Source organism: Pseudopodoces humilis, chromosome 20 (assembly GCF_049639895.1).
Source record: "Pseudopodoces humilis isolate 2021_Gansu_Grassland_sample_001 chromosome 20, ASM4963989v1, whole genome shotgun sequence".
Taxonomy (NCBI): domain Eukaryota; kingdom Metazoa; phylum Chordata; class Aves; order Passeriformes; family Paridae; genus Pseudopodoces; species Pseudopodoces humilis.
Genome location: NC_142219.1, coordinates 13,830,749 through 13,846,623, shown reverse-complemented (window position 1 = coordinate 13,846,623; position 15,875 = coordinate 13,830,749). Strand labels below are relative to the sequence as shown.

Sequence of the window (15,875 nt, the reverse complement as noted above, 5' to 3'; positions counted from 1 at the left end):
CAATGTCCATGACGAAACAATGGCAAACTGTTTTCAAAGCAGAGCCTTTAATTTCTGCACACCTTCTGGTCAGAGCTGAGATACACTGATCTCCTGGCAGCCAGATGGGGAAAAGGTTTATGCCATCAAAATGCTTGTTCCCCTTCTTGCTCCACTATTCTCACTTCAGCCCCAAGGCCAACTTCATTGTACTGGGAAACTTCAGGTCAAGCTGACCCAACCCTAATGCAGCAAAACAATTTTCTTTTGACCAGATTAGCTTTCTGCAATGGAAAAGGTAAATGGTTTGCTATGTAATATGGCGTGAAAGAGCTACTGGAGAGGTAGGAACATGTATACAGGCATGGAACATGCCCTCTTCAATGGAACTAAGCTGTTAATTCAACTGAAACCATAACATGAAACCTCAGCTTGCAAATGCAAGTATAACTTTCTGTCACTTACTTGAATCCATTCCTGTTCCATCATCCAAAAAACATAGCATGAATCCACCTCGCAGGTCCTCTCGTCGCTCTGCAAGGGAAGACTTACTCACTGCTCCCATAAGCAGAAGTTAAAAGTTCCACAAAATGGGATCTGTGTTAACAACCAAAGTAACACAACAAATGGGACTTTTACACCTGCAATATGACTAAGCTGTAAGAAAGAACACCAGATTTTTGTTACAGAATGACTAATCACTTCTGTACTACAAAACTGTGTTGTGTCAGTGTAGTTTTTTAGCATCCATTAAAAACAGTGACTTCACTGTGATTTCGCCTGACCTTAGGTGAAGGTTGACTTAATTGCTTCCCAAAGATATTTGTAAAAGGTACCCCTTTTTGAAAGACAACAGGCACTATAGCACAGAAGAAATGGTAGAACAATAGAATTATTCCAGTTGGAAAAGACCCTTAAGATCATCATGTCCAACCACAAATGTAACCCAGCTGAGTTCACTAAACCAGGTCTCAAAAAACACTAGATCTAGACATTTTTGAAATATGGGTAGACAGTGACTCCCCCACTGCCCTGGGCAGCCTGTTCCAGTGTATGACTACACTTTCAGTGAAGAAATTTTCCCGAATATCCAATCTAAACTTCTGGCACAACTTGAGGCTGTTTCCTCTTGTTCCTGTCACTTGTTACCTGGAAGAAGAACCCAACCCCCACCTGGCTGCCCCCTCCTGTCAGAGAGCTATAAGAGTAATAAGACCCCCTGAGCCTCCTTTTTTCCAGGCTGACTCCCCCCAGCTTCCTTAGCCACTTCTCACCAGACTTGTGCTTCAGCCCCTTCTTCAGCTCCCTTACCCTTCTCTGGACATGCTCCTGCCTCTCAATGTCTTTCTTGTCTTTCTTGTCTGGAGCAGATCAGTACCAACCCCAGGTTGCATAAGCACCCTTGCTCTTATTCTATCAAGGACAACAGACATTTGCAGCCTAAATCCAAGGTATCTACTGACTTAATTGCTGACATGCAAGGAAGCAGCAGGAGTGACTTACCTGTATAAATGTCTATTCTCGTGGCATCTGCATCTCTACAAAAAAATAAAACCACAACTATTATTCAAATGTTAAACGGAAATGAAGCTAAAAATCCAGGCATACAAAAGCATTTCCAAAAATAACTTGGCTGCACAGATCAAAGTCCACAGAGGCCTCAGAGTCATCACTGACAGAAAACGTTTTCCTGCTTTATGTCTATTTGAACCTAAACTCGAGCATAAGACATTGCTGGCACACAAACAATTCTGGTGACAGTAAGTAGCACTGGCATTCTAAGAATTCTGGGACTGGGATTGGGAATCAAATGAGTACACGCTTATGAGCTCCCTCCTGTACAAAGGAAACAATGCCTATAATTTTTCTGTCAAGCTGCCTACAAAAGGTTTAGTAACTCCACATAAAGCTTCATCCCAATACATTTAAAGATTGTTACAGGAAACTGTCATTACAAGATCACTGAAGTGAGGCCCTTCACACATGGCATCCTCCTTTTTATCTGAAAGTACAGCATGTACAGCACTACTTCCCTCTTCTCAAACCAACCTTGGTTTGCTGACTAGATGCCTGGAGCTGTAGCGCTGTAACAAAACCCCACTTGGCAAATGCCACAGCCACTTTGTTTCAATTTAGTACCTCCTGCCCAGCCAAGCTACAGTCTTCCTAGAAGACAACCTCTCTACAAGCCAGAGGGGAACCAAGAGGTGAAGGGAAAACCACCCTCAAAGACCCTATTTTTTATTACTTGTAGCAACACCAAACACAGCACCAGCTCACTAAGGCTTGCTCGAACACACACACACACACAGAGCTGATTCTCTAAACAGAAGCTTTCCAGCTCAAAAATGCCCCAGTTTCAGCACCTTACATCACAAAATGCACACTGTGACAAATCACATTTGAGAGAAAACAATCCTAAAATACTTCCACAGTGTTTCATGAAAGTACTTCCTGCAGCTCAAGAGAAAAGCATGCAAAGCTTGGGAGGCTGCTACAGCAGGGATTCCCCACACACCCAAGAGAGGTGACCCAACACCTGCAATTTCCAAAGACAGTATCTCCTCAAGCGTCAAAATTCCTTTAGCTGTTCTTGCTCTATTTTTCAGCATCCCACTTCTGATTTGATTTTCATGTTTATTGTCATGTTTGATACTATGACTATTTAGATACCAGAAGAGTCACAGCTCCGGTAATATTTTAGCCATTTCTTTACACAGAAAGGCACACTGTTTTTTTCTTTAAATCTTTCTTGTGTCTGCTATCAATTTACTTTACAATATGAGTTGTTTCAGGATTCATTCAAACCTGTCTTTCCAGGAATAATTTTTTTTTTAGGAGCTTGATGTGCCAGTGTAAGAGGAGCAAGTGAAATATTCATACTGAATTGCAGCACTGTCTTCTATTTTCTTGTAAAATCTACTAGAAGTGAAAATTGCTTAAGATCAACTAATACATAGGTGAATTAAATCTTAACCAAAGTTACCTCAGGAATTAGGTAGCCTCAGGTACATACCTGGCGTTATCTACAAGTTCAGCAAGGGCACCAAACAGGAACTCATGGGTAGTTCTGCAATGAAACACAGAAGTCAGCAGAATTACATCAACACTTGAAAAAAGAGAGACCTTTAAATAAATGAGAATCTCAACTACATTTTAAATAAATCCAGTCAAATGGGTACAACACTATGGTCTGGCTGACAGCAGACTAGGAATGAGTGATTTCTGTCTGCTAGAGGCAGCCATGCAGCAGCCAGTCTGCTCCAAACTGCAGCTCACTATGGTCTAAAACATATCACAGCTACACAGACACGATACAGAACATGATGATCCAATGAACCAGCCTATGACCCAGTCAACAGTTCATGGAAATCCTTATTCACCACACTGACAGATCTTTTCACAGCAACTAAATACTGCTTATAAGTAAATATGGCCAGATGAGGATTATCATAGAATCACAGAACATTTTGAGTTGGAAGGGACCTTAAAGCTCATTTCATTCCAATCCTCCTGCCATGGGTAGGGACACCTTGCTCCAAGCCCTGTCCAACCCAGCCTTGAACACTTCTGGGGATGCGGTAGCCACAGCCACTCTGGGCAACAAGCCATGAACAATATTATGAACAAGGTGTGTCTCCCCCCTGCACACAGTCCCATGGCAGAAGTTATTTGTGACAGAAAAAAGCTTCCAGATCCTGACTAACATCCAGCAGATGCAACTGCTTCTAATCCTGAGAAAGACTCCATTGTACCATGCCACCTTCATAACTTAATGCTAAAATCGTGAACCCAGCTATTACTTCAGCACAGTCTCGAGAGACATGTTTAGTTTCCATCCTCTTAACTGCCACCTCTTATAAGCAGCTCCCATTTGGAAGCCATTAGTTATATGCCTCAACATTGAAAGAACTGTGCCCAAGCTGACAACCTAACTTCAAAATCTAACAGTTATTTCAAACATAGATGAGCCACATCCACCATAATGTTAACAACAAAGACGTGGAGAAACAGTTGATGGGATTTGCTCCTCTAGGTTGTTCAATGAAGAGACCAAGACCTCGGAAACTAGTTTTATCAACATGTTTCAGTTTGCACAAAACCTTCACGTATAACCTGTTCTCACCACTACACAAAAAGACCAACAGGTGACCAAAGAGAAGACATTTGTTCATATTTTCAGCTTTCCAAGAACAGACACATAGCTACTTCCCACACATAAAATATATAGCTGTCCACATTGTTAATAACCACAAAAGAAGCTTCCAATACCCATCTTCAGCATGCCCACACTGAACCATCAACACAGCTCCAGTCAGAGGAAAACACATCAAACCTTCAAAGTTATCACTAAAACCACAACAAAGATTTCCGTATCTTCACTGACCCACAAAGATAAGATCAATGAGAACTGTGTTTAGAAAACTATCTACAAATCAGAAAGCTTCCATAGAAACACAATCTCAGTGTTCCTTCCTTTGAACAGGATTTCCTGCTGTCCTGGTTTCAGCAGGGATAGAGTTAATTTTCTTCTCAGTAGGTGTTACAGAGTTATGTTTTGGATTTAGTGTGAGAATAAGGTTGATAACACACCCATGTCTGGTGGCAAGCCATGCATACCCTAAGTCAAGGACTTTTGGGTGTCCTACGCTAGTCAGCTATACAAGAAGCTGGGAGGGGATGGCTAGGGCAGCTGACCCAAACCAGCCAGAGAAATGTTCTGTACCACAGAATGTTCTGCTCAGTTACAGTTCCTACAGGGGAGCTGGCCAGTAAGGGGACAGGTTGGGCATGGGTCAGTGGGTGCTGAGCAATTCTACTGAGAATCACTTGACTTTTGGGGCTTATTCCTCTTTCTCTTTTTCCTATTATTATCGTATCTTTCTTCACTCCAATTTTTGAACTGTTCTTATCTCAGCCCATGGGTTTTAGCCTTGTTTGCTTCCACATCCCACTGGGGAGAAGACTGAGCAGCTACATAAGACTAAAGATTTTAAGTGTTCTCTTGAGTTTACAAGTGTCTATTCAGCTCCACAGGTCAACATCACAGAAGTTTATTTAGGAAGTAATCCATAAGCAAATGGATGCTTCAGCACTAGTAACTATGCTTCCTGAGCACCTTTTACTCCACAATTTTAGGAATACTTCAAAGAAAAGATGCAAGTAAGAGAAATAAGGATTTCCAAAGAAAGATGCTAGAACAAAACAACTGATAACACAGCTACAGATGGTAAGAAAGGCAAAACATAACATCTCCACATAGCCCAACACTGTACTGATCTCAACCATCTCCCAAAACTACTTCTTGTGCTGACACAAGCAAAGGGAAACTGTGTTACAAGCCAATTAAATTCACTCCAGCTATTTATCACTAACAGAAATGAATATACAACTTCTAAGTAGACTTCAAAGTCTTCTACTCAATTTATGAATTTGAACACACTTGTCAATATCTAACTAATGTCCCATGAAGTGCTTTGGCCTGAGTCAATCAACTAATCTCAAACAAATCCCATGGTTTTCCCTTACAGTCCAAAGTGCCTGAAATACTTCACATCCATCATGATCAACCAGTGACCATTTCTCACACCTCCCCAAAAAAAGTTTGGGATTATTTTATTTGCAAAACAACTACAAAAAACCAAGGCAAGTTGTTGGGAAAATGAAGTCCATCACACTTTGCAAGTAACTTGCAAACACGGTGAGTTTATAGGCATCATCAGAGGCAACAACAACCTGCATCAAAGCATCCAAAATGCAACTATTACTACCACACAATGGGTGAAACAATGTAGAGAAGGGAGGAAAGTATCATCAAAATCCATAGTCTCAACAACAGCCCATCTGCCTGGATCATCCCACAATGTGCATCTTCCACTTGAGCTCCATGCAGAGCTGGAGGCTTGACAATGAACAGAACAGGCAAGTCCAACACTGGCAATTTATTGAAACATAGGAGCAAAAGGTCAAGTTAGACAGCGCTAAAATACAACCAACTTCAAACACCTCTACAAAGAATCATTTGGAGTAATGTCCCAAGGGAAGAAAAGCTTGTTTTGTGAGCAGTTCCTACAGGAACCTCCTGCTTGAACCTAGTCAGACTCCAGACCCTGCAGACAAGTACCTAATTACTAATGAGAGACTTGAGACTTCACTATTGTTCTGGAGGGTACATCTGGAAAATGTTTCATTTTGGCACATGAGTGAGGAACAACAGACATTCTCTAAGTAATGCAATCTGTTTCAGGCCAAAACAGACAAAAAACACAAGAGGAGGGAATTTGGGGGGTAGGGAGATACTTGGTCTGTTGGTCTCTTATTACTAGTTTTCCTCAAGTCCATCGTTTAGTCATCTTGAAGTCTATTTGAGTGACCTTCTTCCACTCCAGGAAGAAGCTCCCTCAATTCACCAGGACAATTCTAGTTACACAACACTCAAGTTACAAGCTAAAGGCTACCTATTGCTAGAAGACAATTTCAGGTCCTCAACTTTTAACAAACTCCTTCAATTTTTTATTATAAATATTCAAAATATGCAAATACAAATTGGCTGGTCTCATATTTTTGGCATCATCTCAATAAATAACTTTGGAAGTATCTTAATGTAACAGCATTTAATTGTTAAGGCAAACCAATGTGAAGGAAAGTAGGTGACTCTGGAAAGTCATAAAACAATGCACATGTAATTGTCATGTGCTTTTGCATACTGATTTTCATTCTAGGATCTAAAAGAACTTTAACACAGAAGTATAAGGGTTATAATAGACCTTTTAAAGGTCATCTAGTCCAGCCTCCAGCCATGGGTAGGAACACTTTCCACTAGGCCGGGTTGCTCCAAGCACCATCCAACCTGACCTTGGATACTTTGAGGGATGGGGCATCACCACTTCACAGTCTTCCTTAAATCTAGTCTGAATCTACACTCTTAAGTTAAAGCCATAACCCTGTGCCTAATCATTACAGAATCATTATTACTGAAAAGTCTGTCTCCTCTCAACTACTCATCAAGCAAAACACTTGGAAAAGCACAGTGATATACAGCAACTGAATCAAATCACGTAGATGCTGGAGGCTCAACTCAATGTGCCATCATACATGTAAGCATTAAGTGGCTATTGGAAAGATCGGCTGAAGGTCCTCAAGGTCAGGGACCTGATCAACTGTCTCCTGTAAAGTACTTCAGACCGAACGCTCTAAGTTAGACATACAGAAACTTTTCTGAAAGGTCTTAAAAAGGAAAAAAAAAACAACATGGCTTTCTTCTGCACCCTAACAGCCAGGTATCTGGTCTTTCACTGCAATTTAAAGAATTTCTACCTCAACTATGAGAACACCCTTAGCGCTGAACTAAAATTTATCTAAGATGGGATGGTGTTCCTCAGCAAGAGAGAACAGTCCAAAAGCTCAGTCTCCTCTATCAAATCCCTATGTTTGCCTTGGGTTGATTTGGGTATTTGCTCTTTCTCTTCTTTGTTCATTCTTTTTACTGGAGGAGCAGGATACATTGTTTGCTTTGTGTTAGTTTGGTGCTTTGTTTTTATAGTGACTTCCATTACTCCCATTGCCATTCTTAGAGAAGCATTTGACTTATGCACTGATTCCTAAAACCTCAAAAGGCTCTTTGTTCACAATGGACAAGAGGCTCTGGCTTATCCAAGCATTAGCTTCCAGCTCTTCCCAAGAATTCGGTAATGCAGGTATAACTGTAGACATGCAGCACACCACAAGCAGACAGCAGCATAAGCACAACCGCAATATGAAGTAGCTTTAATATACTTGAGAGCAGCAGCAACAATTCAGTCTTTTCTACAGCACAGGCTTTATCTTCTTATGAAGATGGACAGAGTTCTGGAGCTCTGCAGCAAACACAGTCTGCTGACAGAGCACTACAATCATCTGCATGGTCTTCTAATCCAAAAAAATCGTCTTCTGGAGCTGGACATGAGAATTTCACAAATCAAAAACAGCACCACAGCATGACCCAGTATTGTCCATCTTCAGGCACCAGACTGTTCACTCCATATGCAACTGCTACTAGCCAAGCTAGAGAGCAGACCCAAATGTGACATGAAGCCATTATTAGGTTTATTCCCCTGTTCAAAGCCCATTACTTTCCTGATTCTGAAAATAAATGGATTGCAATGGCCTTGGTGCATGTAAGTGAGATTAGTCTTAACTGCTCTTGCGGATGTATCTCATTACCAACAGAACCAGACAAAAATACTTAGAAACCAAGTTGCCCATGTTTCTATGCCATCTTTGGACTGCTGCAGACTGCTGTGATCCTCCACACATTGAAAAGGGAAACAAAAAGATAAACTTGCACTTTATTTGTTCTTCAATTGATGGATAACAGTAAGTCAACACTTCCACAGAACATCAGCAGACAATCTTATGTCGGTGACCAGCTGATCAAAATGAAGCAATGCCAAGTGGTTCCACAGAGTTCTTCCAGTTTGGGCAGAACAAGCTCTTTCATCTCCTCTATACATGGCATTACATATACGTGGTGTAGGAGCAGCAGGCAGTGGTTGATGGGTGCCTGACCCTGCTAAGCGCAACTTCCTGATGGCGCTTCCTAGACATACGCTCAGAAGAAACTCATTTTAAAAAATGGCTTTGCCTCTTCTTCAAGAGGTGTTATTCTGGGGGATTCACTGGCGACATGCAAAAAACTGACTGGAAAAAGAGTATCATAATCCTGTTAAAAATAAACCTGCAAAACACTCAGTCACAAACAAAGCCAGATGCTGCAGAGGGATGGTGGCCGGCATGGCAGCGCACACACACTGCTCTGCAGAGGTCCGGCCGTGCGGGTATGGTTGCCCAATGGGCTTCCCCTTTCCTCCCGGCGACTCTTGTCCCCACACACCGGCTCTCTGAGACCCGCGGACCTGCCCACGGTACAACAGCCGGTCCCCAGAGGGACCACGAGGCACTCGGGCCGGGGGCTGGTCAGCCCCACCGGCCTGCGTGGCTTGGGCCAGGGCCATCGCACTGAGCCGGTGCCCGCAGCTGGCCAGGTGCCGCGGGCCCGCCCCACCTCAGCCAGTACTCACGAGTTGGTGTGCAGGTATTCGAAGGTAAGCTGGGCTCGGTTCAGGCTGCTGTAATTACCCAGGGACATGGCGGCACTGGCCGCCATCGGGCCGGGGCCCGCGCCGCATGCACCGGCGGCCGCGCGCGCCTCGAGCCCTCCCCGCCCCCTGCCGGTCACGGTCCCCTCCGGGTGAGCAGCTGGCACTGCGCTGCACTTCGTTGTGCCGCGCCCCGCCGCCCCCTCGCGGTACAGTGCGGTACGGTGCGGTACGGTGCGGTGCGGTGCGGTGCGGATGCGGATGCGGGTGCGGGTGCGGATGCGGATGCGGATGCGGATGCGGGTGCGGGTGCGGGTGCGGGTGCGGGTGCGGGCGCCGGCACCGGTGCGGGCTCAACGGCCCGGGCCCACTTTGTCTCCGCCGCGGTGGGATCGCACCGGGCGCCGCTACTGCCCCCGCGGGGTGGAGCCACGCGGCTGCCACCCATTGGTCAAGAAGAGACACGTGATGCAAGTGCCCCGGCGCGGCCAATGTGGGCTGTGCGCCGCCGCGTGATGGGAGCGCGCGGCCGGGAGGGAGCGGCGGAGGTGGGTGAGTGCGGCGCGCGGCCGCTCCGGGACCCTGTTTTTCCCCCAGGCTCCATCCCGGCGGCAGCCGAGTGTCTCAGCGCCGTGGGAGCGGCCGCCGCGGCCTCCTAAGGCGGGGGAGCGGGTGTGGTGCGGCCGAGCTGCGCGGTGAGGCGGCCCGGGAGCCCCGTGAGGCCCTTGGGCGAACCCGCCGGAGCTGGGGGGGGGCTGATCGCCGCCGTGCGGGCGGCATGCGCGGGGGCACCAGGTGGCGGTAACTGCTGGGTGCTAGGTTGGAGCGGGTGAGGCCTGGCCCCGGGACGCATCTGGACGTAAGGATCCTGCCGCTGAACACTTACGGAGGCTCCGCGCGGGTTTCGGCGGCTGCCGGTCCTGCTGCGCTGGTGAAGGCTCTGGGCGGTCACCGAGGAGAAGCTCCTGAACATGCCCGTAGTTACCAAAAAACGTTAATATAAAGGGTATATAAAATCGTAAATATTCTTGCTTCAATTCTATGTCTTTTGTTCATCTTGAAATGTGAAGGGATTGAGCTCAGGGGCTGTCCTCATGCACGCACCGTGCCCCCCCCCCAGAATGCAGCCTGAATGCAGGAACCCTGAAGACCAGGAATACTTGTCTGAGCACCTGAGTTGTCCAGTGGAAAAACACGCCCAGTTGTCCTTCTGAAAAGGACACTGAAACAGCATGGCTGCATCTGCTCTGTCTTGGATAATATGAATCTGAAATTAATATCCAAAATCTGAAGCAATTCAGTTTGTGCAAAAATTAATGTGGCATATTTCTTCTTGAAGAATGTCCAGCAAGAATGAAACATGTAAGATTTAAAAACGATAAACATTATTTGAAACTTTATTTTTAGGGCACCACAGGGAAAAAGTAAAGGTCTTGTTAAAAAAAAAAAGAAGCACTTTAATATTGTCTGATAATTTTCCAACAATAAAACCTAATTCATCAGAGAAAAAAAGAAAATGCTAGGGAAAGAAAAGGGAGTTGGATTTATTCAGCCTGGGGAAGAGAAGCATCCAGGGTGACCTTACTGCTGCCTTTCAGTACCTGAGGGAGCTCCAAGGGAGCTGGAGAGGTACTTTGTACAAGGGGTAATGGCTTTCCACTGCCAGAGGGCAGGGTTATTGGGATACTGAGAAGAACTTCCCTGTGAGGGTGGGGAGGCCCTGGCACAGGGTGCTCAGAGAAGCTGTACCTGCTCCATCCCTCAAAATGTGCAAGGCCAGGTTGGACAGGGCTTTTGAAGTGACCTGGCCTAGTGGAAGGTGTCCCTGATGACAGGGGTATAACAAGATGAGTTTTAAGATCCTTTTGAATCCAAACCATTCCATGATTCTGTGATTCTATTGTACCCAAGCTATGTGGTGAAAAGTTAAATTTAAATATGTTATTCATGATTGGTAAATGGCTAAGACCTGAGTTTCATATTTGAGTTGTTTGACCTGCACCCCACCATCCCCAGTCATGTGTGAGCCTGAGCTAACAAGCCTGCAGCTTTGGCCTGAACTTCACTTCCCAGAGCAGCATTTTGCTCTGTTTACCCTCAGTTTGCCCTGTTCAAGCCAGCAAGTTGTATCATTCCTCCTGGCAGGGATTTCTCTCTGTGTTCTTGTGAAGGCATCAAAAAATCACTGTGCATGTGTGTGCAGTGGCTCTTTTAGGCCTTTTCTCTGAAAAGCTGTGCACAACAGGACATGAAACTGCATGAAAGAATTGGGAAAATTACTGTTGAGAACTGTATTTAGGTGTATTTGGTTTATGACAATAAATGAGTCCATTAAAGATTGTAGCATCACCTGTTGTGCTCAGCTTTTGTCATATTGTAGTCAATATCAGCAGCAGATGTTCAAAAGTAATATAAATCCTATTAGTGTAAGGGCAAGGTAATTACCCAAATATACGTTCCTGAGGAGAATGAACCTGAACTTGTGCATCTTATCAACCTTGTCCTCTTCGGTAATCAGAGTGTCTCTCTGCCTACCAGGAACTTTGTCTCATCATCTTACCTTCAGGGAGAAACGAATGTTTCTTTCCTGGTGTTGAAGAGGTTGACAACATCATCCAAGTACTGCAGCGCTGTGGACAGAGCCATTGAACACCTTTCTGCTGCTCCTATTGGATCCGACGTTCTGAGGATAGGCTGGCTGAATGCCAGTCCTTTCTTTCTGGCCCTTGGTAGAGGACTAGTACACTGCAGTTCTATTTCATTTGGCCAGCCCAGGCAGGAAATTGCTCATTACCATCTCGCTATTTCGTGGTGATCAATTTGACAAAAGTGAACTGAGAATTCTTACACTTTCCCTAGCTGTTCTGCAGTAGATTTCAGACATGTTCCTGACTTCTGCTCTTTGGTCTCTCTTGCCCAAGTCTTGAAAGATATATACCTTTTGTTTGCTGGCTCTCTGAGCTGCCAGACATTGGCCCAAGGTGTAATGAAATGAATTCACCTTTTGCAAAGCAGCATTTAGATTACATCACATCTCTGCCTTGGCCACAGCAGAAGTATGCTTTGATAGGGACCTCTCTGTCCATGGATGGAGACATAACAGGCTTGTTTGGCCTGTGTACCATTGGTGCAAACTGCTGAATTTCTCAGTACTTTAGAGATTAAAGTCTTCCCACTGTAAATTCACATTTATCCTCTTTTGAGGAAGCTGTTTCTCTTTGGAAACTCTCTCCCTAAACTGTTTAAATAGTTCTAGATCTTTCAGTTATACTGGTTATGATGGGCAACCTCCCCCCCACCCCCTTTTTTTTTTCTTCTGCTAACCACGTCTACACCTGTGTGGGCCTTGAGTCAACAATTGTTCTTTTTCTCTCCTATTTTTTAAGAAGCTAGCCTTCTAAGCCAGTACTTAATACAGGAGTCATCATAGTGGTAAGTACTAGATTCTACACCAGACAAGTGCTATAAGTGCAGCAAAGCATTTTTTCCACATGTCTGTGAGGTCTCCCAGGTTAACTTAGCTTTATTCTGTGTTTATGTACATGAAGAAATTGAAAACTTTGCATTGTAGAAATTAGATTTTCAGAGTGAAATAAGCAGGCAGTGAAAAATAAATCTGAGACATTACCAGTAATTCTCAGGTGGTCTTTTTTATTTTTACCAAACTGATCCTTTGTTTATCCTTCATTTTTCTGGAAGGAAAAAATGGCATTGCCTTTGGATGTAAGGTCCTCTATCTACGTCATGACAGAAGCTGCTGAAGTTCAAGGTCAATGTTGTTCTACTGAGTGTTCGCCTTGGTGATTCTAAGAAGATTGGGTACAGTTGCAAGCCACAGTAACCAGATTGGCATGGATCTCTTTTCTATTGTCCTGAATTTGTAGAAAAAATTTCAAAGCTTCCTTTAAAGGGCTTGAAATCATGTTGCCTCACAGCTTTTTGGTTCATCCTTTCATGTCATGCTGGATGCTGCCTCTGTTGTGTGAATTCTCATTGTCTCCCCATACAGAATTGGAACTTCTGCCGTGAAATACACTTCTGTCTCCAATGTGGGGTGTTCTTTACACAGAGCATGCCAGTCTCACAGAGAAGAGCTGCGTCAAAAAGCATCAAAAGCATTCCTCCTTTTCTTGGGCATCAGTTGCATCTCCATGTTGATTCAACACAATCCAAGAACACAACCCTGAAGTCAAGCATTTAGAAGGAAGTGTTTTCCTCCTCACTTCTCCCTGTATGACCTGGGGCAGCCCTGTCTCTTGTGTTCATAGCTACATCTGCCCAGCTTCTCCATCATTCACATCAAGTAACAGAGCAATTTGCTGACTAAATGTAAATATCATTAGGTTAGACCTCTCTTCATGGAAGTTGGGAAGCCCAAATCCTGTAGTTCTTCTCTGTAACAGTAGTTTTATGAACAGTCTGTGTATCAGGCCTTACAAGACGTGCAGAGGAAGGTGTTCAAAGATGAATGCTTAAACGTGTAGAAGGTACTGGCATAATGGTTCAGAGACCTTTTTTGTAGTACCAAGTGTCAGCCTCTTGATGCTTTGTTTTCAGGGAAAGTCACATCATGGATTTAAAATCCTTATTTCAGTCTAGGTACCACTCTCAGTGAGACACTGGCTGTCAGAAATTACTTTGTAAATCAGTTTTCAGAAGAGTGGAAAGGGTAGGATTGGGTGGGAGCAGGGAGACATCTTCGAGTGAACTGTCAGTGAAATGGTGAACAGGGAGGATTCTCCACTGCCAGTCAGGCTCCCAGTGTCCTGAGTCCAGGTTTGATTAATGAATTAATAACATGAAAAAAATGTCACAACTGTTACAGCATTATGTCACCACCTCAGGCCTACTGCAGAAAACACTGTGCCTTGGCAGAAAGGCAGAAGAGCCTATGAGAAGACGGTAGAAAAGGAGTGATGGTGGTGTCTTACAAGAATTTTCTTCACAAACTTGAAAGAATTATGGATGGCATGAACTCATTGTCACAAATGGATAGTTTGGTCGAGGTTGCATGGTTTTCCACAGGTATGCTTCAAAGGACTCAAGCCCAGAGGCTTTCTGCTCTGAGCTGTAACTGTATGATGTTTTTAGTGGCTTCAATCAACAAGAGAAGGTATGCAGGCTTCTTAACAACGTGACTAACTAGTACAGTTTTTTTCATGAATAAATAGTTTTCCCTGTCTCATTATTTGAAATATGTGGACTGTGTTTCTTGTGGGTTTGGTCCAATTCAGAGTGTCTGTTTAACCCAGGCTGATGGATGTGTGCCTGCCATGGACAGCTCAGGTAATTTCAGTCTGGCAACTTGAAAGCAACCGAAAACATACTCTTATTGTGAAAAGCTTATGGAAGTCTCTTGGATGCCTCATGGAAGCAGCATCCAAGTAGATTGAACTGTGATGCCAGTGAAGAGATGAACAGATCACCACATCTGGCACAGAACACACTTGAGGAGTGCTATGGAGAGAGCAGGGTTTTGCCATTCATTCCCATCAAAGCATCTCTCAGTGGTGACTAGGTAACTGTTTTTAGCATGTTCTGGGAACGCCACCACGGATCAAATGTCTTTTGTCATCTTTGAAGGCATTCATCTCCCCTAGCTTTAGCTCTAGACATGTTCAAGATGCACAAAAACCCTGGGCTGCCCTTCTGCCTTATAGGAGTCTGACATCACAATGAGGGGCTGGTTGCCATGGTGGGAGAGAATGAGGGGAACTTCACAGATGTGTAGTATATTCCCTGGAATGTCTTGGTTTGTGGGAAGCTGGTCAGTCTGTCAGTCAAGAGATGGTGTAAGGAGCAAAAGTACTGTAGGAAAAAGCTGCCAGCACTCTGTCTGTACACAGCTCTGGAGACTGTACCTAGCCTGAGCTGGGACTATCAGGAAGCTGGGAAGTTCTTGGGAGGCCAAAAAAGAAGAATCTGTGAGGCAGTGTCATTTTTTCAGGAACTTCACCCTGAAGTTATTTCTTGTCACTCAGATCTTCCATCCAAACCAAGTTATTTAAGAGAAGCAAACTCAGGAAATGTTTTATAAGTGCAGTTGGATCATCTCGTGATGGTTTGACCAGTCCTTATCAATCCTATAATCCCATCCATTTGGAGGATGTGTGATGTCATCACACTTGTTCAATACATCCTAAGCCCCGCTTCTTTGTCCTGCATTGGTGATCTGCATAATACATAATCTGCATAATATTTTTAAAAGACAAAGGATTTTGTTTTGTGAAGGTAGTTTTGCCTGTGTGCCTTTCCCAAACTCTTTCCCTAACCCTGCCCCACCTAACATATGGAAGAGCAAAGTTTCCATAGGCTCACAAGGAGTGTGGTGGTGGCTTCTCTCCTACTGACATGTGGGATAATGGGTATGTGAAAGCCAATTAAGAGAGACTCCAACCTGTGTTGAAAGTCAGTTTTGGTGTTGCATCAGGTGGCAGTTGTAGCAGTTCGGAAAAATGGATAGTGTTTCTGCTACCAGTTCAAACTTCTCTTGGGTGGGCACAGACAGTCACTGTATACATGGTGTGTATAACACCATGGATAGGTCAGCAAAGAAAGACAGGAAGGGTCTTCCATAGTATTCCAGTGAGGCTTATTCCAAAGTCCCACCAAAGAGTTCCAGTAACAAACGACCAGGATTTTCTGCAGTGTCTCAGGTTAAGTATGGGGTCAGGAGCCAATAGTCTAGGGGCACAGGGGTGGCACAGGGGCAAGGCAAAGGGCACTGACCTATAGGAAACAAGGTAAATTTACCTAGTGTTAAGGTAGCATAGCACCATGGAGAGTCCTTTTTGTCTCATCCTAAGCAGTCAGGCTTCC

At 44.4% G+C, this 15,875-nt stretch overlaps 1 protein-coding gene and 1 long non-coding RNA gene across 4 annotated transcripts in view; one reads left to right on the top strand and one right to left on the bottom strand.

Annotated features, from left to right (window-relative positions):
- The window catches only part of MORC2 (MORC family CW-type zinc finger 2), a 50,442-nt gene extending 40,998 nt beyond the window's left edge, over window positions 1–9,444 (bottom strand). For 2 of the 3 annotated variants that reach the window (XR_001332237.2, XM_014262596.2), the window contains exons 1-4: window positions 9,039–9,444; window positions 2,996–3,049; window positions 1,483–1,517; window positions 445–513 (exon numbers count right to left, since the gene is read on the bottom strand). Coding sequence is in view for 2 of the 3 variants with exons in the window: in XM_014262596.2 (XP_014118071.2) it covers window positions 445–513; window positions 1,483–1,517; window positions 2,996–3,049; window positions 9,039–9,124 (244 nt within the window). In the remaining variant the exon portion in view is untranslated. The remainder of the gene's footprint in view (window positions 1–444; window positions 514–1,482; window positions 1,518–2,995; window positions 3,050–9,038) is intronic. The other variant, XM_005534116.3, reaches the window with a different exon arrangement.
- A 324-nt stretch (window positions 9,445–9,768) lies between these two features.
- LOC148182776 (uncharacterized) lies at window positions 9,769–14,251 on the top strand. The gene is made up of 2 exons (XR_015774289.1): window positions 9,769–12,488; window positions 12,756–14,251. It is a non-coding gene; the product is annotated as an uncharacterized LOC148182776 (long non-coding RNA).
- Window positions 14,252–15,875: the final 1,624 nt, after the last annotated feature.